At 42.2% G+C, this 24,849-nt stretch overlaps 1 protein-coding gene across 1 annotated transcript in view; it reads left to right on the top strand.

Moving 5' to 3' along the window:
* The window catches only part of fhod3b (formin homology 2 domain containing 3b), an 84,708-nt gene that overhangs the window by 7,168 nt on the left and 52,691 nt on the right, over positions 1 to 24,849 (top strand). The window contains 2 exon segments of the mRNA XM_061675136.1: positions 483 to 589; positions 6,210 to 6,274. Coding sequence (XP_061531120.1) covers positions 483 to 589; positions 6,210 to 6,274 — 172 coding nt within the window.

The following is a 24,849-nucleotide window of genomic DNA, read 5'->3' as shown; positions in this document are numbered from 1 at the left end:
TAGTGCGAAGCAGAACAAGTATGACTTGTATCATTATGTTGCACAAGCAGACGCTCTTATTTATTGCAGTATGTACTGGTTTTCATTGGATTGTTTCATATTATTAAACAATGATATTGTGATTTGAAAAAAAAAAAAAAAAAAAGATTTATTATGGTTTTACTACTGTGTTACACACAAATTTGGGAGCTCAGTCATAAACTGATTACACCCGTAATAAGAATGTACGCAGGTTTACTTTGAAAGACAATGCAATCCAATGCAGACAATGCATTTTAAAGCAATCAAACTGAAAAAAAAAAATACTACCTAGAATAATTTGAAGCACTGTATGTAGTTCATAGAAGTTAAAAACACAAATTTGATTGTCGGACCTTGCTGGTTCGACACTGATCCGAATGAAGTCCAGTTCACCAAATTCAAACCATTTGTTGTCTTCTGAACACATGATATTGAATAATGTTTGTGTTTCTCCACTGTAGCCTGATGACTGTGCTCTTCAGTTGTCTCATAATGGAAGCTATCTGGACTTGGAGTCGACGCTGGCAGAGCAAAAAGACGAACTGGAGGGATTTCAAGAGGAAGGAGGGTAAGATCGTTTCCTTTGTCTGTGTGTGTGTTTTCCCTCCCATTGCGGTGCTTTAATGTGGCTTTAGTGCAGCAGTGTCTTGACAGTATTACACAATTTGTTCAAAGAAGGAAAACAATCCTTCTCATGAAACTCGGCAAATTGAGCTCACCTGCCCAAAACTTGGCTTTCGGGAGCTAAGCTAGTGTGTCAAAGAGTTGCAGGGTTAGCCTTTGCCCTTTCGATACTGCAGCAGTTTCCAAAAGTCTTTCGGCACTTCTCTTTTGGAAAAATACTGTTTCAAGATGAATATGTGCTCCCCCCCTCAAGATTAGTATATATATATATATATATATATATATATATATATATATTAGTATATTTTTTTATACTGCTAATCTTCTTCAGTGTCTTCGGAGCGTTGGACCCTAAATCATTATGTGCTGTTGAACCTCGGCGTTCGAGAACAGTAAGAAAAAAAACATTTTTGTTCTCATCGTAAAACCTTCGTTAACAGTGCAGACTTTGTATTAAGTAATGAAGGCAATGCATTAAGGTACAGTATAACGTTATACCGAGACAGACGGTAGCATACAGTGACATGAAAAAGTATTTGCATACTGATTTCTGGCTTTTTTGTTTGTTTGTTTTTTACACTTAAACGTTTTGGCTCATCAGACAATTTTAGTATTTATTATTTCTACCAAGTGTGGCCCAACCAGTTAATTACGTTCAAGGAGCAATTACTTTTTCACATAGGACTAGAAAGTTTTTTAATTTCTTTCATGCGCAAAATCATCGTTTGGAAACTGCATTTTATATTTAGTTGGGTTGTCTTTTATGAGATATAAAAATGGGTTCGATGTTCCAAAACAACAGTATCTTCAACAGTACTTTGTTTTTTCAGGATTTCTTTGCTTGACTTCTATATTGCGCAACATTTAAGGCATTCAAATGAGAGGTTTGACTGTATGGCGGCCGGATGTCACTGTCCAGACTTTGTTTTCTGCAGGTTTGACCGCACGTGCCTTGTTATGGCGCTTGCAGACATATTCTTACGCCGCTGCGCAAAGCAATTCAGTCTTTGCCGTCTGTAACTTTCAAATGTCAAAATTGCATTGTTTTGTAGGCGAGACACTGCTTGGCCATAAATAGAAACCAATCAAATGAAAAAGTGTGCATACGCTCTTGTGCTGCATGACGGTGTATTCTTCTTCGTAAACTTGAGATGTCTCATGTCGGGACCGTCGCAAACTGACTACTTGGTATAAAATGCGGTCCATCTTATGTTTGTGTACTCTTTCTTTCGTGGGGTAAAGAAACAAAACCGTTACGACTTTCCAGGACCCCCACTAGTCCACGTCCAATGAAATGCCTGGCCGCAGGTCAACAGTTGATGTGATGGCAAGCGCTTAGGAGGTGTAGACGCGTTTCATGAGTAACTGCCCTCATCACAATTCAGTTACTTCAGTGTTCTCATTAGAAGTGAATGAAGAAGAGAAATGCGGGAAATGTTTTTTTTTTGTTTTTTTTTTACTTCATATTTTTGGCCAGGTTTTTTATCGATTCCATATGTTTTATGCACTGTGGCTTGTGTTGACGTATCCACTCATATAGAGGATCACAATCCAAAAGTTGGCATGCGCTTGCCTGGTCGGCTGGACCACAAACATGCGTGGGATTTATTTACCTAACGTGGAATTCGCATGCTGCTGTCCAGCTCGACTTTTCCGTTGGACGACCGTCTTTCCCCAATTTCAAGTAGAGTGAAATGGTTAGGAGCTTATGGGGAGCTAGTGAGAGCTGTGAGGTTAAAGTGGTCCGCCTCGTTCCTCCTCACAGATCCAGCCTTCCAAGGCGTTATGTCTTGCCAGCTGGCACGAGCTGGCATGATGTGTGTCATTAAACCCACACTGTGTTGTCTGAGGCGGCGGGAGGTGGTGGGGAGAAGGTGCCCGGCCAATTATTTTGTAAAAATAGGGCAGTAGACCTCCTGGCTTTTTATGGCAATGATATGTGCAAGAGTGCACCCCCCGTCCTCCACGCTTGTGTTGTTGATTTGATGACTATTACATCTGATGAGGCTTTTTGCTTTTACAAGTCTCATATATAAAAAACAAACTGAAGGAGTCCAAAGTACTTGACGTTGATCACATTTCATGTCAATGCCAAGTCCTACACGTTGACCTCGGTATAGCAACGCTGCACTAACAAGAAAAAGTAACGAGCACATTTTTTTTTAAAGCCTAGCCATTATGCCGTCGGCCATTAAATGCAACTGTAATTGATATTAATGACAGGTTACATTCCAGCGGCGCCTGTGTCATACCTTGGGTGTTCACCATCAGATTAAAGTTCGGTCCTCCCGACCGAGCCGGGAGATATCCATATCACAAGATCTTACGGGCCGTAATCACTTCCACACCAGCGCATGAAGTTCGGCTATAGAAGACTGGCTCTCGTAAATCCTCCATCCCATCGCCGATGCAGTGCGTCTTTAAGTAATAAATGTACCGTATAGTCCAGGCATGTGCTCAGACACACGTGCACAGCTTTAGGTAGTCAGAGTGGCAATTAGGGATCTGGCCTGTGATGCTTTAATTGAGTCCCTTTCTTAGAGGCCTTCGTTCTTGGACTGAGCCACGACAGTGTGTGACGGTTGTTTTGCGATCTTATGATCTGTTCATGAAGTCATCTCTATAAGTCTGCTCTGAAGTTTAACGATGACAAATTGTTATTTCTGGAAGGAATCTAACCCATTTTTTTTGAAGAGCGCTCCGACTCCCGTCCCTTGCGCGTCATCCGCTGGATGAACATAATTTCATAGTGACTCTTACTGCATTTCTACAGCTTTTCTGACTTTGTGGATACATTTGAGTTATTCTTACTTGAGGTGGCTGGCGGAAGTACACCTATCGTACGATGTAATCCTCGATTGTTTTTATCACTAGAGTTACCGTGCTGCTAATGAGGGAGCCCTGTGATTTCTTAATAGGTTTTTAGATGTCTTTTGTTCAGACCAGTATTTTGTTTTCCAGTCTTGGCTGTGACAGCTCTGACGAAGGCTGGCGTGACATCTGTGTCTAAGACCGTCAGTGCGCCACTAGCACGCCGCATTTAAAGGGAATGAGAGGAGCCGCTTTGTATGGCGGCGAATGAAGTCGTCACACAGCCGTGCAGACCGTAGTTTTAGAGCTGTGGGAGTGCAGTGGTCCACCAAATTACCAACACCGGTCTAACCCGGTCACGGAAATTGAGCCCCTCGTGTCAAGTGTGCTCAAACTGCCAGGCAAGGCTCCCAGCAAGGAAGCTACATGTAGCAGGTCATGACTCAACTACATAAATGTAAACTCTAAAGCAAATTGAAAGTAATTGTGTGCTTTTGCTTGTCAATCTAGGAATTATTGAGCATTTTGGACATTTTGGACAAGCTGTTATGCGTCACGATGATTGAAATCCAATTGTTCTTGTTGTGAAGGCCGCAGATTTCTCGTCACATTCTTCTTCTTCTCTAAAAGTACTTCCACACAATTTAAGCAGACTTAATTAATTTCACGTTAATGTCAAGTGAGTCATGTGATAATCTTAACGATCAATTCTTGACTTCTTTTGTGACAGCGTTGAAAAACAGATGGTTGGAATCAATAATATTTCAGACTGGCAACATCTCCGAAACAGCAACTATTTTTAATTGGACTCTGGCTTGGCGTGATCAGCTATCACCTGGCACGCACAGAAGAATGTTGGCTCAAGAAACAAACATAAAGTTTATTAGGTACCACATGAAGTTCATCCCAAGGAGAACTTCTGCAGCTTTAAGTTTCACCTCTACCCGCATGCCGTGCTCTTTGTTAGCGTGCCCAGTTTTCATATTTAATTGGGGAAGGGGTGGGCCTCTCGTATATTCTACGCATGTTTGTTTAATTTGATAATGAGCACGCTGGCCTGTATAGCCTCAGGTGCAGCAAAGGGATAATGTTGCAGTTCAGCCGACAGAAAGCAGACATTCGTGACTAAAGGGTTCTGGTTACCCTTTTGGATTAAAGCTCCTGCTTGCCGTCTCATCTGGCCAGCCGTGTTGACAGATGTTGCTCCCGTCTCGCATCTGCCTGTTGCTGGCTATTATATTTGCTAAACGGCCGCACTGTGCGGACGTTCCCCCGCTGCGTAATCTGCTTGTGTGCACGCTGGTTCCAGTCTCCCACTGATCGGAGCAGGAAAGATGTCAGCTTGGATGTGCTGAGCACTAATAATTCTTGTTTCGGGCAAGGCAGTGCAGTGATTTGCCCTCTGTGCGCAGTCTTTTTCGACTGTCCGGGTCCGCTGCCGTTTGAGTGTCGCTAACAGACTTCTGCTGCAGGCGCGCTGCCAGTCAAAGGGCTCTCACAGCCTTTGAGCAGGAAGCATCAAAGTCGATTTGTCAGAGCCTGCGGCAACTCCACCTGCTGGACTTGTTTGCATCATTTCTTTTTAGATAGTTGAGATGATAAAGCCTCGGTTTGTCAGTCGAACGGGCGCTGGACTTTATGTTGAAACAAGGTGACATGTTATGAGTGTGATAGTGGGTAAAATAGTTCTAAAATAAGACATTTATTGCACAAGAAATTGCTCAGGAGTGGGCAAAGCTGTAGAACTGTGACTGAACATCATTGATGAAGAATCGTACCTCCTCTGTATGAATCCGCACCAAAAAGTGGTCTAGCTTTCCCCTTGCTGCGCAAAGTTTTGTGGACAGTTTGGTATTTGTGAAGTCGTGATTCAACTATTTTATTGAGCCAAGACACAGACACAGAAAACGATCACGGCAGACCACAACAAAAATGTCGCAAAAACTATACCGTTGCGTAATAATGACGAGCTCATCTCAGTTTACTCACAAAGGTGACATACCCGCAAGAAGCGATGACTTTTTCAGTTTTATGAATGGAAGCAGGCGGACAAATAGGTTAAATGCACCTTCTGTCATCTAGTGGGAGATCATTTAATTGTTCTGCCTGTCACTATACATCGCCGGCATAGACAAAGATACATCATTTGTAATTCAGGCATTTGCAATTCGAAATGATATATAGTTTTTGACCAATTAAGTTCGGGTTTCCCTATTATTATTATTAATAATAGGGAAATACTGGCGTGATCGATGGAAGTCTCAATGATTTTGTTGAAAACCTGCCGTCCTTCTGAAACTTCAGAAAGAAATTTGCAAGCAGGCTTTTTAGTGGAGAACTGAATAGCACTGCGGTGCATTGTTGGCACGGTTCTCTTTGATTGTCACTCAGACATTGTGAGCCGTTGACAGGACGTTGATCGAGTCTTTGCGTGTCTCCATTAACACGGAGGGCGGAGTTGACCCGTGGGCTGCTCCCGTCCTTCATTTTCACCCATGGAGACCTTTTCCTTGTTGTGCCGTTTGCCCCGCTTCTTTTTGTTGTCTCGCAGCTGAAAAAATAAGAGCTTTGAATACGATCTTAGTTTTTCGTTTTCACACTCTCGTTCAAGCGATCCTCCGCTCCATTTTCTCACTAGTAGTTTTGAGTACAGCTGTAGTGACGTTTTGATTCATTCATTCTGTTTTTGTCTTAATGAACACACACTTCTCTCTCTCTCTCTCTCTCTCGCTCGCTCTCTTTTTTCTTTCCAGGAGAGGCAGAAAACACAACCTCATACTTCGAACGCAGCTGTCAGTCAGAGTCCACGCTTGCATCGGTGAGTACTGTAAACGTACACCGCAAACTTCAACTCCACATTTATCACTCTATAATCGTGAAATTTGGGCTGCATCACTCGTGTGGTATGAGCTTCCATTACCGCCGCCTCCATTAGCAGCAGCTTGTTTTACTGCCGTGGCACACAATGCACAGTGGCAGCTTTTGGGAAACAGCCCGTCTCTTAATTTGAGTGAGAATTGCCAACATTTCAGCGACACTCTGCAAAGCTGTGTGCTGGCGCATGGCACAGATTGAAAACATTGAATGTTTTTAGGGTTACTGTGTTCTGTCACTTTGTTTTATTGGGTCTCCCGGTGTCTGAATAATAAGACGGACCTCGCGTAAAGAGTTGAGTGAAAACACATGCAATGCAGACTTGCCTGCTCGTGACATATACACAGACACACACGCTCACATGCAATGAACATATCAGCAGCTGCTTAAGCTTTTAATAATATAAAGTCAGTCCGTTTTTGGCACATGCTCCTGTTTTACAAATTCTTTCCACGTGTTGACTTTCTACTTTTATATGTAAATGGTGTTACTTGCTGCCTGTTTACACTGTCAGCACTGTCACACCGTCATGGAAGAAAACACACACACACACACACACACACACACACCTAGTACGACATCATTAAGACACAGACCCATAACAATATGGGCAGAAATGAAGGCAAGAAAAGAGAAACGTTCAGCTTGTATAACTACAGATATTTACAAAAGGCCACCGCAAGGCATGCTGGGAATTAGCATGGCATCACTACAATAGTAACCTTTCACTCTATTATCACACGTGGTAATTCTTAAATGATTTGAAAGGCTCCTCTTTTAGTCAGTAATTTAGTCAGTCGGATACCGTTGGCGTCTTCTACTGTGAAGTGGCTCCGCAGAGCCTTCTTCTGTCCTCCCGCTGTTGCTTGGCTGAGCTTAGCGCAGCCTGCAGAGAGTCAGACAGATTTGCCGCTCTTTCCCTAAGTGGATGATGGCCGTCTTTCTTTTTAAGTTGACAGCCACCTGTCGCCCTTCCCCAATCTTGCTCTGAGACTACCCGTGAGGCCATCTGATGTATTTCTTCCAGCCAAGGTGGTCACTGTTACTGTATCCAGACATTTGAGCCCGATTTCGTCTGACTGGAGGGTTTACCCCGAAGCCCCACGAGTGCAGCATTACGAGCTGATTTGACACCTCAACACAGGAGATCCTTCTTGAGTTTTTTGTTTTGTTTTCTTAAAACAAAAGGCTTTGGTTCGCTGGAGGCAGTGCACCGCTCTCGTTGTTGATTAAGTCATCGAGCATGTCTTTGCTGTCAGTCCGAAGTCCCTGAAGAGGACATATCGCAATGGCTTTTGTTGCGGGCTATATTTTTGGCTCTTTCGATAATGGGAGTTGATACACAATGAAAAGTAGCTGCACTTTTTTTTTTTTTAAGTTAAAGTGCTTTGGAATAAAAAAGTGAATGCTCTCACATACACTATTGGAACACTTCCATTCACAACTAAAACACTCACATTCACTACTGAAACGCTCTTACAAACAGTAAAGGAATGTACCCATAAGATACATATGCAGAAATCTCACATGGTGACTGTTGACCTCCAAGTTTAAAGGTGTATTTGCCCCATATGTGTTCAGATTTCCAAATCGTACAAACTTACGGGTGTTTGAATTCTGAAGATCCACTGTTTGTCTTTCTATATTTGAACCTAGCTGGCTGCTTGTATGTGTCGTAAAACAGAGTAAGCCCTCATCTAGCCTTATAGCCTAATTACTACCATTAGCGCCCATGTACAGTAGCCGACAACGTTAATGGCTCTGCGGGGACGAAGCCAGTGCAGGAAGGAAAGTGGTCACCTTCATCAACAGTTAATGATATATTAAACTTCCTTTTGTAGATCCACGATGGCTGCAGTAATTTGTTATAAAATGGCGAAATTGGCTGTTTGCTGTTTAAAAGTCTACCTCAGTGCACAATTTCCTTAGCATGAGGCTTTTTTTTTTTTAAGGCAGCAAATATTTAGTGAAAACACATCCCAAATGAATCACGTTAACGTCTAAGTTGCCATGGCGACACGTTCAGCTCATAGCTCATTCACAACGTTCGACAATGTTCTCCTTATGTGAAATTGAGTTTATAGTGTGGGCTTCATAGTTCTTAGATGTGCACACCAAATGAATGTTCCAGTAACAGATTATAATGAAATTAGAAGAAATTGTGGCCATACGTTTCTAGAGACCAATGTGTTCACTATACAGACATTAAACATTGCGTTTCAAAAAGTGGTGGGCAAACTATCGCACGGGAGACACATACGACCCGCTCCGTTTTTTTTTTTTATTCTGGCCCACCGAGTTAAAATCCTTTAATATTTGTTGCGTTTGATGTCGTTTGATCATAGAATTTGTTAATTATGTTATTACATTTATTTCTTATTCATTTTCCCCATTAAATGTCTGGTTAATTGATTTATTGTAATATATATATATCTGTTCATCCTGCTCTGGGTCGTGGGGAGCTGGAACATATCCCAGCATCATTATTAAGTCCTTATTTTACTGTTAAAATAAACTATTTTCCTTTTTTTCCCCCATATACAAATGACCTGGCTCATCTGTTTGTTTTAAAAATCTAACGTGGCTGTTGAGCAAAAATGTTTGGTCCCGTTCAAATGCGAAACGTGTTGGCATTCTCCCTTTAAGTGCGGCCTTACCTGTCAACGCTATGATCCCGAGCGAGGAGTGACAACCGTAATCAGAGGCGGCACATTCTTAGTGGATTATCCGCCTTGTCTTTTACAACCTCTTTCATAATCCCAGCTCAAGACATGATTCATTGTGGTCGCCCGATGACTATAATGGAGTCAAATTGATAGTTTTGATCTTCATGTTGACAACTGCAAACTCCGGTTGACAATGACACTAAAAAATGGAATTCACTGAGCTGTGCATTTTCCTTTATTATTCCCCTACAAACCTTGTGGACAGTTCCTTGCAGATGACAGCATCTGTGCATACTGTGAAGTGTGGCCCTTTTGATGCTTTTTAATGGTTTGTTTATGTGCATGATTATATGTAACCAATTTAAGTTTGGTGAGGAAATTTGGAGTCGTTTTGTATGACGTCAACGGTGCGCGGCCTCAAAGCGCTTTGAGGGTGAAGATTTGTTTTTAAGGTTACCATTTGTTTTAAAGTCCGGTTTAGGATAATGTCAGGCAATTGACTCTCGAGGCGAAGATTCAGTGTTTTCCACGAACGGTGCCAGACTGGTGCGAAGTTTGGTTTGTTGATCTTGTGGGCACGTCAAAAGACAGCACCAGCTGTGAAGATTCCCATAAAAAAAAAAAAAAAAAAAAAAAAACAAGATCAGTTTAAAATGTCAGACGTTTTGATTGGAGCTAAGACTGCTAATTGTAAGTGAGGTAACGGTCAACGGTAACATTTATTGGTCCAATTTAATACAAATTGATATAATATTTAAAGACTTGATTTGACATCTCTGCTGGGCTGTTCATGAGCGGATTTTCAGCGAGTTTAGAGGTGAGGTCGATAACAATTATTATTATTATATATATATTTTTTGCACAGTCTTTATCAGTTAGTCTCATCAAATTTCTCTGCTTATTTCTGGGACCAGAGCAGTATAGTTCAAAACACACATATCACATGGCACCTCGGGGACTGAGTGGAAGACAAAATGGTCTATCTCTTCCACTTCTCTCCAAGAGACCCAAAATGGGATTACAGTCGCCGTGGGAGGCCAACCCAAACAGCTTAGTGCCAGAGAGCAGAAATGTGAGGCAGCCAACGTCTCAGAGCGACGGGAGAGTGAACCAAGTCTTGATCCTCAAATCAGTGGAGGGATCGCTCGTATCACTCACCTCACACTTTTTCCCTCAAATGTTTTTGTATTCTGTCAGTTTGGCCGTGAGCCCAACAGCCCCGTGCTGTGTGATAACAGTGCAGCCTTTTTTAAAAAGCTGCAGTACAGAAGATTGTTTTCCTTGTTGTCCTGGTGCCCTTGGGGGGGAAAAAAAAAACAAAAAAAAAACAAAAAAAATTTATCTTCAGGGTAAAAAGTAATTTTTAAAAAAAAAATTTTTAAAGTGCAATTTCACATACAGTACAAGGCCAGGACCACAACAACAGTACAATCCATCGACAAGGACAATCACACACATGCTCATGTTCTCACACACTCACACAAAGGCATGCACGTTTTAAGAAGCCATCTGGTTCCAGTTGAAAGGCCCCTCAGCACTTTTCCTCACCCGTCCAAAGAGAAGAGAGCTTACTACATTTCCTTCCAAAGAGGCTTTTTAGTTCGTTCGCTGTTTGCTGGACAGGAGGGGCTGAACAAGCATGACTTACCCACTGACAAGGTTGTCTACGTTTTGGACAACTTAAGCCGTGGTTCAGCCAAGCGGTTCAGTTCAGTTCCACCACAGTGTGGTTCGGATCGGTAAATCTTGATCCGGCTTTCCACGGTGGGGCTGGCGGGCATGTAGGCAGGATGGTGATTTGAGCCAAGAGAGCGGTTTTATACTACTGTGACCAGTACCCCAATGAAGACGAACAGAAAAGACGGCCGGTACTTGAAGGTTATTTTGGAAACATGCGTGCTGAACTGAAGAGCAAATTAACAACAAGTCTCCAACAACAAAGCAGTCAACTCCAACAATCTACAATGTGTTTTGAATTGCCCTAGAATAACCCACACTAAAGCAAGGCTACCAATCACGTGTAACCGACTATAAACCGGGCTACAGCTGGTTAAAGTAACCCACGGTCATGACACTAGGGTGGGACGGCACAGTGTGGTGACCGTGCGAAGCAGAGCATGCTGGGAAAAAAGAGCGCAGCTGTGAGACCGGATCATTCCATGTTGAAGTGGACAGGTGTGTAACCTCAGCAGCCACAGGCTTTAAACAACTGTCCGCTCACTGGAAAGAACATCAGAGTGGTTTGTTTTGCTTCAACCAACATGGATTTCAATTCTGCAGAATATAGTTGATTGTATTATAATGTCAGGGTTTGCGGTTTTATAGAGTGAAGGCTTGAGTGCTTCTGGAAGAAGCCAGTGTCCACCCACTCGTTACATCCTTCATGCGAGGATGAAAAGTCATAGTCATGGAAAAAGAATGATTTTTAAACATTCAGTTGAAAATTGCATCATTGTCAAGCTCTAAATATGGCAGCAAATCATTTGAGCTTCTGTAAAAGTGTGTCACGTTAGCATATGAACTTAATTTTACATCACAGGTTGTTTTTTTGGATTACATTGCAGATCCGTGGAAGCATTGTTTATATATATATATCATGTACTGTACTCTAATTGTGTCAGTATTGCTGTTCTTTAGCTGACCAGTTCTGGTACAGTACTGTATTTATGGTACCCATGATGTTAGGCCACAGCAAGAATGTAGCTTTAAAAGATTTTTTTAGCCGTCATGCTCGAGTTTTGCATCAGGATTTATGCTTTGCTCAACAGTACGAACAGAAACAACTTGAGAACCAGTATATACTAGCAAAAACCCTGACAGCTCTTTTAGTACGCAACTGGCCTTCAGCCAAAATCCCACTGAACTCCAGTCCAGATCCGACCTCACTTTTCTTTCCTTTAGCTTTGATGATGGCTACGTTGTAAGGAAACGTCACTTTCCCTCTGCACCGGTAAAGACAATAAGCCTAATAGGACCCAAAACATATTTTCTGTTTGTCGTAATACTAGTGTCACTCATCCGGTCTTATGTGAAGCTTGGTTATTATTTCTTCTCTCACTTTGGATCAAGCGGTGTTTCCTCAGCTGGCTAGCTTTGAATCATTTACAATGCTGTTTTGCTTTCAAAGGGGATTTATTGGATTTTTTGTCACATTTACGCGCTGAGATTGATTCCACTGTTGAGCCTGACATCAGCTGGAAAAATTGCTACAGGTTTAAGTTTAGAAGGATGTGACCATCTAATTCACTCAGCTTGTCACAAGTCCATCGCGGATGCCGTAAAATGCAGGAATGCCCCCAAAGACCCATGAACTGGAAAAAAGTGAAGTCAAGACCATTCACAACTTGTGAACGGTCTAAAGAAAAGGAATTCATTGGGGTGGAATATTTATGATTTTTTTTTTAATCTGCACATTATGTGTGCACCCATTGTAAATTGTGTTTCATTTCCTGTTAAAATCACTGAGTTGTTAAACGAACCTTTGTTGTTTTCTAACATTGACAATTGACAATAGAGTGGAACATTCAAAGTCGAACACAATGTGTTGTGCGACACTGGTCAACCTCCGATTTGTTTTTGTATAACGCTCGCAGTCAATGTGAACTGTTCTCCACGATGCTTAATCACCCCCGTGTAGCATTTTGTTTCGCAGGCATCGCGCTGAAATACTCGGCAATTCGGGATTCTCCATGAAGACAGGCTCGGGTTTTCGTCTTCTGTCGTTATCAGTAACTTTGGGTGTGCCTTACTGCCACCCGTGCTGGAGTCTGGCATTTGCTACTGTTTTATCACTTTTAGGGTGTATGGGTTTGAAAGCACCACTATAGCTCTATTGCGTCGCCATGTAGAAGTTCAAGTCTTGTCGAGTCCTAGTCTATTTTATCAACTAGTACCTTTTGAGTCACTGGAAATAATAGTGAGTGTACCAGTTTATCAACTGCAAACATGTGCAAGCCCAAGAAAGAACTCTGACTGTTATTTTTAGAGGTGATGTAAGCTTCAAGTGCAAGCCAAGTGTGGGATAAATAATATTTATATTGCAGAGCCTATAATGAAACATAATATCCTTTTCAATGTTATTCGCTCAGCTCCTTGCCAGTGTTGTCATTCTTTTCTCATCATAAAGTACACGAGGTGAATGAGGTTTCTGGAGAATCAAATGTAAAAACTCAAACGAGTATAAGAATTTCACACAATAGAGATATGATCTCCGTCAAGGTTTTAGAATAATCCTGAGAAACCTAACATCCTGGGTATAGGTAACAGCATGTTACGATGACAGTCAATGCAATACAAGACATGATAAAATGACTACCCTTACCTAAGAGTAACCCTTATTGTCGCAAAAGTACTCGCTTGTACTTCTCACTGGGCCTCTCATTATGAGAACAAGCAACAACGGAACACTCACAGCGCTCGTATTCCTTCCAGCCATGATTGGAGGACGGGAGGCCGAAGCTCCAATAAGGAACTCAAGCGCCAGTCCACGGCTCTTAAGTGGACCACTCCAAGTGGCCTTAGCAGGACACGATTGAAGACGCTTTTTATCGTGCGCTAAAGTGAATGGAAAGAGCCATAGATAGAGGGAAAGAGAGGAGGCTGCATGCTTTGTGGGAGCATCAGCCAAGAGCACACTTAATCTGGTCAGCATTGCTGGGCGCCGCCTCAACTCCAGGTTACAAGAATGTAGGCCATGCGTGGCGGTGAAGGAAGGCATGTGGAAGAGGAGTTCTGAGGAATAGCTAAACTGGACACGTTTGGGTGTGTGAGCAAGGGGGGAAAAAAAACAAAACACATTGCATCTGCATATGGTGGGATTCTCTTTGCTCACTTACTGTAAGCATCATTACATACATGAAGCACTAAAATGTTTTGTTTAGACCTTTTGTACACAAGCCTGACTATAAGCCTTTAATCTCTTTGTTTGGAAATGTGAAAATGTTTGTATGTCTCGCTGTGTCTGCATGTCTACATTCAATTGCCTCGCTGCGCTTTCTGCTCTGTGATGAATCACTTTTGTTCAGCTGAGAGAGCTCGTATGAGGTTTCACTTTGATCCTGTTGTTTGCGCACACAAATACAAATATAATTCATTCAACGATGTGCACGTTCCCCCCTCTTCAATCATCAGCTTATGTTTCTGCTTTATAATTTTTTACTTGGAAATATCAAAAACATCTTATTCTCAAAAACACAACTTTTTTTTCTTAAACATACTACTTTTTCCTCTCAAAATAAACACGTTTTTTTCTCGATTGTACAACTTTTTAACTCATAATTAAACAACTGAATGAGATTGAATGTGAATGTGCTCTCCTTGGCAAAACAATTTGTACCGGTCATTCAATCTAAACATCTCTTGCTATCTATTTAAATCAACGTTAGTGAAGTTTAAAGGTATATGAAAATGCGCTATGACCAGTGTAATGAAGAAGGAAATTGTCATTTTGCAAATAATCGGTTTGAACGTGAGTGTGAATATTTGACCTGAGATTGACTGGCAATCGGTCCAGGTTATAACCCGCCTCTTACCTCAAACTAGCTGATATAGGCTAAAGCAATATAGAAAATGGATGGAGAATTTAAGATGATGTAATATTACCCTAAACTTTGGACTGTGTTTTATGTATTGTTCAAAGGTGGTAGCTAAATAGGAAAGAATACAATTGTTGAATCATAAATCTACATACCGTATTTTCACGACCATAGGGCGCACCGCATTAAAAGGCGCAGTCTCAGTTACGGGGTCTATTTCTGTATTTAACGCAAAAATGAGGCGCACCGTATTATTGGGCGCAGGCATGGTAAAGCATACGCTAGCTTAAAACATACGGTAGCATGCATGCACGCTAAAACAATGTTTTTAAAAAGGCAGCGGGAGCCAGCGTTATTGCTTTCAGTTAAATGGTAACTGTAGAGACGATTCTCCCGGCTGTTCTTTGCTCATGAATCCATTGCTCGAGTTCATCTTCCAACTCGGGCTGCCTCGCCTTGTTTTCCGCAGAAACTCAGCTTCGTCTTCTTGACTTGGCGAAGCTCGTTTTCCTGCTTCCTCCACTTGCGAACCATGGATTCGTTGATCTTGAATTCTCTCGCGGCTGCTCGATTCCCATGTTCCTCTGCGTAACTGGTAGCTTGCAGTTTAAACTGTCCTTCCTATGCGTGTCTCTTCGTAGGGGGTCCTGAGCCAAACCGATGTTGTTTTGCACAATGCACATATACGGCGCTATATACCTACTGGGGGCGTACCTTCAGCGTCCTCTGTCACGCGCACCCTTTCCCCCTTTACGTCTGCATTCTGTCCTCAGTCAGGTCCGCCTTTCCTCTATATAAGCAGCGTGTCGGCAGGAAATGCTTGCAGTCACACAACAACATTTACAGATGTTGGAACTCGTGCACACATAAGGCGCGCCGCATTATAAGGCGCCCCGTCCATTTGGGAGAAAATTGAAGACTTTTAAGTGCCCCTTATGGTTGTGAAGATATTGTACTTTCTAGCAGAGTGACTAAGCAAAACATAGAGAATTTGGAGGCATAACTTTATTTTTTTTGTTTTTTACATGATTGCGTTTGCCCGTTGCATATTTTGATCGTGTTGCTTCCTGGGTTCATTGATCTTGTCTGTTTTGAGTCATGTATGCACGTCAGATGAAGTTTGGATGCGCCTTATTTTGCAGAGAATGCAACAAGTGCACATTTTCTACTTTCTGGTGTGTCATCCTGAAGCTTGTATCAGCAACACACTCACGCCAACTTTCCATTTGTGCGCCTCAGCGCAGTTGACCGAAGGAGGCGGCAGCAGCTGTGCTGGAAGAGCGTCCTGTGTGGAAAAAATATCTCTGTTGTCTGCTCTTAATTATACATTTAGCTTATGGGTAGCCTCATGTCCAAACAATTTTATTCACTAGCGTCAGCAATGGTCAAGTGCTCTAATAATTAAACAATTTTAACCATTTAAGATACCTGCACTCAATTAGTATTCAATTTTTTAGGTTAGTGGCTGCAACAAAATAGCTACCTTACAAAAAGACCATTAACTCTTAACGGCACCAGCATTTTTTTATATATACGGTATACAGATGATATATATGTGTGTGTGTGTGTGTGTATGTGTGGGCGTTGCGGCAGGAACCTTTTGTTCGATTATCAGTGAAATCCACGGAAGAACATTTTGCTTGTCGTCACCTGGACTTCTGACATGGTTCGATAACGCCAAGACTTTTTTCCCGAATTGACGTTATTAGTAACAGTCTCCAGTCTGCACCAGTCAGCTACTTGAGCTCATAAACTATTGAATATGACACCGACTGCCTCCTCCCTCAAACAATCCTTCCGAGCCAATGTGACATGTGCTTAGACGCACTCCTTTTCCCTTTAACGGAGCAGATAACAGTTGTTTACTCTCAAACTTCATTTTTCCCCCCGCTTGATTTGGTTCTTATAATTGGAAGAACATCCAGTATAATTTCAATAAGTCTGCATATCATCACTTTTTTCTACTGTAACATAATCGAGGTGTTTGGATATTATGATTATAAGAATAAATAATATGCCAACAAGCTATAAAAACATGAATTGTACAGATTTCGGCGTAAACATGTCGTTTTCCTGCACCTGTCTTTTACAAGCTGACATTAACAGACTCACGGCTTGTCGTTTTCTTTGCATTGTTCATAGGAAGCCATTTTTACGGATGGACATTGTTGGCATGCAGTCTCCAACATTTTAACACATCAAACATCCACTTTGTAGTATAGATTTACTTTTCTGTTACAAAATGTGTCGCCTTGTGGTTTGTTTTTATGAGATGCTTCTGTGATTGACTGGCAACCAGTCGACGGTGTAGTCTACCTGTGGCGCACTGTCGGCTGGGTTCGGCTCCAGCCCCTTGAGATAAGCAGTAAAGACACCGGATGGAGAAACTGCATTTCTTCTACTTCTGAAAAACAACTGAAATGGGATACGATCGTTGTTGGAGAGTGTTCATATTCTGTATGCAGAGATTGGAAAAGTGAATTGCTGTCATGTTATTTCATAGTCCACAACATTTAAATGTCACATGCTGTCAGTTGGGTGACAGACTTTATAGCGTTGGTCTCTCAGAGAGCCGGGAGACGAGGTCAACCGGGGTTAACCCCGTCTCAACCTGTGAGCCACCTGGAGGACCCCGTGCACAGCTCACCAGGATTATTACTTCTTTGAGAAGTTCTAAAAGCAAGGTGATGTGGAATTCAGTCTTACCTTCCTGTGGAAAGTTCTTGAATGAGAAATTCTCGTTTGTGTCTGGGAAATATGTCATATGTCGTCTTTTATGGTTTAAATTGAGTATGAATTTGCCGCACCGATATTTTTACACCAAAGCACTTTTTATGCCCCCCCCCGACCCCCGTTTCTAAATGGGGAATGGCGGTTTTCCGAAGCAGTGCGAAACACACAGAGGAATGTTCCCCCTGTAGATGTCATGTGGTGCGTGACTCTGCGCACCGCCAGGCCACGCTGGCTCGCTCCTGCTGCAGACACCAGCCGGAATTCTCATTTGACTTCTTGCTTAATCGAGAATATCATACACATATGTCTGCATGCGACAGGTATTATAGGAGGACCTGCAATACGATGAGCACATGTATTTGCCTTGGACCTTGCCTCTGTATCGGAACTCATTCCTTTTTTTATTTTTTCGCTGATCCTAATATCTTATTGAGGCATGAACATCATTTCTATTCTGTGGCAGTTGGTCACGGTAAACGAAAAAACAAAACACAAAAAAAAAAAATATATATATATATATATATATATATATATATATATATATATATATATATATATATATATCCAAAAGGAGCAGCAAGATATCAGACCGCTGCAGCAAAGATGAGACTGTGAAGTGTAATACGTCAGCATGGAGCGCTTGCACAGCAACGGCCTACGTTGAAGGTTAGCTTGTGTGTTGTTATCATCGAATGACAACGACAGTGTCAACCATATGGCCCATGTTTGGACCCCAAATTGACCAGGTACTAGAACTAGTACATAGCGGTACCTGGCAGTACCAATTTTGACACGCATACATTCAGGATATCATGTAGCTGGTACAGTGTGATGGGTTGGGGTCCGCAGGACATGTCTTGAGCTGTTTTTGGTCTGTTCCCCATCAGGAAGGCTGCTGCAGCCTGCTCGCGAGTGGAAATCACGGGCTCGTGTTATCTTTGGAAAGTGTCGAGTCCACAGAAACCGGGAGCGAGGAGTCCAGTGTCGGCTAACGCATCCCGGGCTCACTTTTGCATTGAATGACAAAGAGAGCGCGGTGCAGCAGAATGAGGCGAGCTGAAGAAAGCATTAGTTGTTATTCTGAGTGAATAGACTCAATGAAGGGACATGAGGAGAGCTTTGGCTGCTCCGGTGAGATAGTCCAAGATCTGGGCTTGCTTGGGGATTTCTGAGGGATGTGGGAAGAAAGAGCTCCATATGTGAATTGTATTGCTACTCGAGTCCCATAGTGAGGAGGGCCTCATCCGTTTAGTGCAGGAATCCATTTCTTTCTGTCCATCTATATTGCCCTTCATGATCATCCCAGAGAGCCAGCAGGGGATTGAATAGTGTCGTATACATTCAGCATGTTGCGCAGGGCGTGACAAATTAGCACCCCGCAGAAGTTTGGAATCTCTGCGGATGTTTGTCTCGACAAAACAACACGGTCACTTCCTGACTTGGCAAACAGAACGTTCTGCTATAATGTGCCATTAACAGAAACATAAAGCTTTCAGGCAGTCTCATTTGAATCGATTTTTATACATTCGGTGCCAGATAGAAGCCTACCTTAAATTGAATGTGTTATCATAATGCGTTCACGTGGTTTGCATTATGATGAATCCAATTCTTGAGGACATGAAAATGAAATACAATACAGTTGGATACATCCAACAAAAGCAAGTATATCATCATCATTTACACAATTTACTTCTCTCATATAAACAGTTGTTGTTTCATCAGACAAAATACCAACCTACTGTTTCCTGACTGGACTAATATAGTTATACCAACACCAAAGTCTAAACATCCGGCACATTTTCACACTTTTTGGGGGAAATTGCTCAGCTATAACAGAAGCTGCCATAACTTGCTGCCATCACGGAACTATACTTAATTAAGTTTGTCACTTGATCTTCCTGCATCACTAAAATAATCACACTGGTTTGTACTGTAGATCTTCTCAGCTATATAAAGAGCGATGCTGAGCGACTGACCTGAATATTAATAAGAAAACAGTTTTTTTCTATTTCGAGAACAGCTGGGTATTAGCGGGCTAAATTGCTGTTTCGAGACTTTCGCCTTGGGCCTCACATTTCAAATGTTATGTAGTGTATTTTTGTGGTGTGGTTTTACATGAGCTTGAATGTATATTTAGCCGAAGCCCTATCTCTAAACTGGTCAGCTGGTGGCCGGCAGCGAGGGGTTGCAGTGGTGTTCATTTATTTTCTGATCTAACCCACATGTATTCTGAGGACGGACAGGTTTCACTTTCCGAACATATGCGTACAGCAAACGCCAGATGTCCCTTTAGAAATGTTCTCAAATGTTAACGTGAATAAGTGTGCGATCCCTCGTCTCATTCAGATCAAATTTACTCAAATGATGAGGATGTTTTTATACTGAACCAGATATGGTTGGAGGCATTAGGTTCTCACATTTTACTGGCCGTTATGTCAGCAATAAAAGTCAGCACCAAGCGCTTTCTTTCTGCCTTTTCCCATTTTTCTTGCGGCGTTTGCATTATGTTGACCGTTCTTGGCCATTCTGTGATTGGCTGTCGACCAGTCCAGGGTGTAACCCGCCGCTCCCCTAAAGTCATCCGGGATAGGCTCCAGCTCATCCACGATGCTGAATGAGGACAAGCGCTATATAAATCAGTGGCGGGATGAAGCTGAACTGGCCATCGGCCCCAATATGCCAGTCTGGGACGTCGAGCAACCGTAAAAGACCCACGCAAGCATGAGGAGAACATGCAAAGCCCCACACAGAAACGCCAGAGCCGAGATTCAAACCCAAAACCTCAGAGCTGTGAAGTACCCGTGAGAACCATTACGTCCACTGTGCTGCGATGAATGAAAATGAAAATGCAGTAGCATCAACATGTTCTTAATTGAACTGTACCTACTTGATCGAAAAAAGGCTTTAGGCCGAATTTACAATACATGACGCAACAATTTCTTTTCCCCATGTGGCCTAGTTCGGGTAGACGTCATGGCAATCTCAGCAGCAAAACATTTGAATTTGGAAATTGTCAGACCCGATCAAATGTGGATAAAAATCAAATCTTAATCGGATATCCGCTCAAGTTACCGCAGTGTTTCCGCTTCATTTTTACAACTCCAATTCCAATGAAGTTGGGACGTTGTGTTAAACATAAATAAAAACAGAATAAAATGATTTGCAAATCATGTTCAACCTATATTTAATTGAATACACTACAAAGACAAGATATTTAATGTTCAAACTGATCAACTTGATTGTTTTTAGCAAATAATCATTAACTTAGAATTTTATGACTGCAACACGTTCCAAAAAAGCTGGGACAGGTGACAAAAAAAGATGGAGAAAGTTTAGGAATGCTCACCAAACACCTGTTTGGAACATCCCGCAGGTGAACAGGCTAATTGGGAACAGGTGGGTGCTATGATTGCGTATAAAAGGAACTTCCCTGAATTGCTCAGTCATTCACAAGCAAAGATGGGGCGAGGTTCACCTCTTCGTGAACAAGTGCGTGAGAAAATAGTCGAAACGTTTAAGGACAATGTTCCTCAACGTACTATTGCAAGGAATCTAGGGATTTCATCATCTCCGGTTCCATAATATCATCAAAAGGTTCAGAGAATCTGGAGAAATCACTTGCATCTAAGCGGCAAGGCCGAAAAACAACATTGAATGCCCGTGACCTTCGTTCCCTCAGGCGGCACTGCATCAAAAACTGACATCAACGTGTAAAGGATATCACCAGATGGGCTCAGGAACACTTCAGCTGGCGGCTTCTCTCTTCTAAGATGGACTGATGAAAAGTGGAAAAGTGTTCTGTGGTCCGACGAGTCCATCCATCCATCCATCCATCCATCCATTTTCTGATCCGTTTCTCCTCACTAGGGTCGCGGGCGTGCTAGAGCCTATCCCAGCTATCTTCGGGCAGGAGGTGGGGTACATCTTGAACTGGCTGCCAGCCAATCGCAGGGCACATACAAACAAACAACCATTCACACTCACATGTACACCTACGGGCAATTTAGAGTTGTCAATTAACCTACCACGCATGTTTTTGGGATGTGGGATGAAACCGGAGTGCCACGCAGGCACGGGGAGAACATGCAAACTCCACACAGGCGGGGCCGGGGATTGAACTCCGGTCCTCAGAACTGTGAGGCAGATGCTCTCACCAGTCGTCCACCGTACCGGGTCCGACGAGACTACATTTCAAATTGTTTTTGGAAATTGTGGACATCGTGTCCTCCGGGCCAAAGAGGAAAAGAACCATCCGGACTGTTATGGACGCAAAGTTCAAAAGCCAGCATCTGTGATGGTATGGGGCTGTGTTAGTGCCAATGGCATGGGTAACTTACACATCTATGAAGGCACCATTAATGCTGAAAGGTACATACGTGTTTTGGAGAAACATATGCTGCCATCCAAGCAACGTCTTTTTCATGGACACCCCTGCTTATTTCAGCAAGACAATGGCAAATCACATTCTGTACGTGTTACAACAGCGTGGCTTCGTAGTAAAAGAGTTCGGATACTAGACTGGCCTGCCTGCAGTCCAGACCTGTCTCCCTTTGAAAATGTGTGGCGCATTATGAAGCGTAAAATACGACAACGGAGCCCCGGACTGTTGAACAGCTGAAGTTGTACATCAAGCAAGAATGGGAAAGAAGTCCACCGAAAAAGTTTCAACAATTAGTGACCTCAGTTCCCAAACGTTTATTGAATGTTGTTAAAAGAAAAGGTGACGTAACACAGTGGTAAACATGACCCTGTCCCAGGTTTTTTGGAACGTGTTGCAGCCATAAAATTCTAAGCTAATGATTATTTGCTAAAGAATAAATATCTTGTCTTTGTAGTGGATTCAATTAAATATAGGTTGAACATGATTTGCAAATCATTGTGTTCTGTTTTTATTTATGTTTAACACAACATCCCAAATTCATTGGAATTGGGGTTGTACTTCATTTCTGACTCGAGGCTGGGAATCAGGTTGTTGTTAAAGAATTTCAGTCATGCTCAGTAAAGTGTAGAAAAGTAAGGACCGAAGACAAACACGTTTTCTTTTTTAATATGCCAAATCTAGCCGCCGTGTAATCAATCTGTGTGGTTTTAACTTGTTTAAGCTTACGTTTGTTGCTTTCTAGTATTTACTCTGGGAGGTTAATTGCTTCACCGATTTAGTTTGTTTCCTGTCTGTGGTGCTACAGAATCGGAGAATAAGAAATCAAATTAAACAAAATAATAATATTGTGCTGGAGCTTCTCTCGCTCTCAAAGCTATAGCTCTCTGGCATCAGTCATGCGTTGAGGACATCTGACCGTGAAAGTGCTGGAATTCACTCCGGTGATCGTGACGCCACCCTTGAATTTGTGTAGCTGTGAATCGGCGGTTTTTGCCATCTCTGTTTGCGCCGACGGAACAATGCATCAAAAGGTGCACCTGGCCCTGTAAAAACATCTCATACAGCTTGGCAGTTACACTGCAATGCAGCGCTCATATGAGCTGGCACAGCTTCACATCCACCAGCTGTGGAAAAAATTCCTCACGCCATATTTTCTATATGTTTCTAATACTTTGCAATTTGCAGCATGGCAGTTAAACCATATTGTGGCTGTTTCTTTCATGGTATAACATGTAACCCTTTCACATTAAATTGTTTTATGGCTACACTGTAACTGCCATAATGCCAAATGTGTTCTGCTATACTGTTTTTCATTAATTGTATTTTTATTTTTATTTTTATTTTCGCAATTTCCAAACAAAAGTCATCCACAGTATTTTTTCCTGATGCGAGTCTACCGTGAAACATGACTTCTTCCATTTTCTACAGCGCTTCTCCTCATGAGTTGCATGGGAGCTGGAGTCCATTTTGGCGATCCACTTGGTGATCGGCGGTGTGCACCCTGGACTGGTTGCCAGCCCATCGCAGGGCTAATCCCATCAAATGATTACTACATTACATTACTACAGTGTTCTAAAATTGGTGCAGCTTCATATAGTAATATATGATAATACTTTATTGATAGGCAGAGGGCAAATTTATAGTGACGTTTAACTTTTATTTTCGGTAACATAATCTGGTCATTTTTGGTCATCACTGACTGCAAATATGCCTGGTAAAAGTGACATCTAGGAGTAATACAGCCCCCTTTATGAAGAAAATACTAGACACAAATTAACCTGTAAGCACCTACATAGTTAGAAAAAAAGTCATAGCGCTCATGGTATCACAAAATGTGTTTTTGTTGCTTCCATGTCACGTGACGGGGTTTGCGGTCAAGTTTGTGGTGTCGATGGAAGATTAGATGTGACTGTGACTGACTCAGGCTTGCCACATATCAAACTCAGCTGAAGATAAATTCATTTGTTACTTTGTGAGTTGATTGCGCTTGTTTGTGGTCTCTGTATTAGTTAGCTGTAATTGGATATGATCCTGGTATATTTTCTACTCAGTTTGCTCTTTGTTTGTTCTGCTTTTGCGGTTTCAAATTGCTGGGATGCACATGTTTTGGTTTCTGTCGACAACAAGGATTTACAAGGCTTTCATTTTCTCCTGCTCCAACTTGAATAGTCTTGTGAGCCCTCTAAAATGTATAATCTCAACAATTACATATTGTTATTCTTTAGTGATTACTGTTGCCATGCACTGTCTAATTTTAACATTAAGGTTTTTCACATCAATTAGATGAGACAGACAAATTATTTGGGTTTATTTTAACTGGTTTCTATTCCCTCGAGGTAGGACAGAGCAAGATATTTTATATTTATTGCTCATGGCCTAACATGAAGCGACATTGGGGGTTTTTGTGCGAGTGTGATAGAAACAAATGGTAGTACCGTAGCTGTAATCCAGTTTATTAATGGATGTTGTGAATTTGGAGAGCAAACAGTGAAAATGGACTGATGAAAAGATAGAATGAAGACAAGATCACTCCGAAAGACCTGAACTCTCCCTGGGCTCTTGCGCCACCCAACTCTAAAGTTGTCATAGTTTAGGGTGTAATCCTTGTATATTTGTGTTTTAATTACAATTTAAAAATTGGCCCTGACTTTTGCACATTACCGTATAACAGCAAATACATATTCCGTCTCAGTAAAGCGGAGACTTTGAGATGCAAGTAGCAGACTTACCCGCGGCAACTCTCTGCTTGGCAGTTTGAATAAACAGCGAAGGACTTAGTGACCTCACTGTCAAACACATTGATATGGATCTTCTCTGGCTTTGGAGGCACTCCTTGCCAGGCTTAGCACCACAACCCAAAACCAAACCCCCCACCCCCCTCCCTTTTTTTATTTCATTTCGTGCCCTTCTCAAATCACCTATTGCGATAAAACTAAACAAGGCCATCTCTGCAGCATGTATTTTTCATTGACACAAAGAAAAGACTAACGCCCAAACACAGAGAGGCTCAGTTCAAAATCCCACCATGTATCTGCTTGCATCAGTTGACGGCTTGTTGGCTTGCGTGACAGAACGGGTCACAGTGGCGCTGCCAAGCGGGTCTGCGGCTGTCGCACACCCATCACACGCATGCAGACGTCATGCCTCTCCTTCCTCTTCTCGTTGATGATGCCCATAAGTTCCAGAGATAAGTGGGAGACACTAG

Source organism: Phycodurus eques, chromosome 4 (assembly GCF_024500275.1).
Source record: "Phycodurus eques isolate BA_2022a chromosome 4, UOR_Pequ_1.1, whole genome shotgun sequence".
NCBI classification, from domain to species: Eukaryota; Metazoa; Chordata; class Actinopteri; order Syngnathiformes; family Syngnathidae; genus Phycodurus; species Phycodurus eques.
Note: the sequence above shows the minus strand (reverse complement) of the source record. Positions and strands in the feature narration are given on the sequence as shown.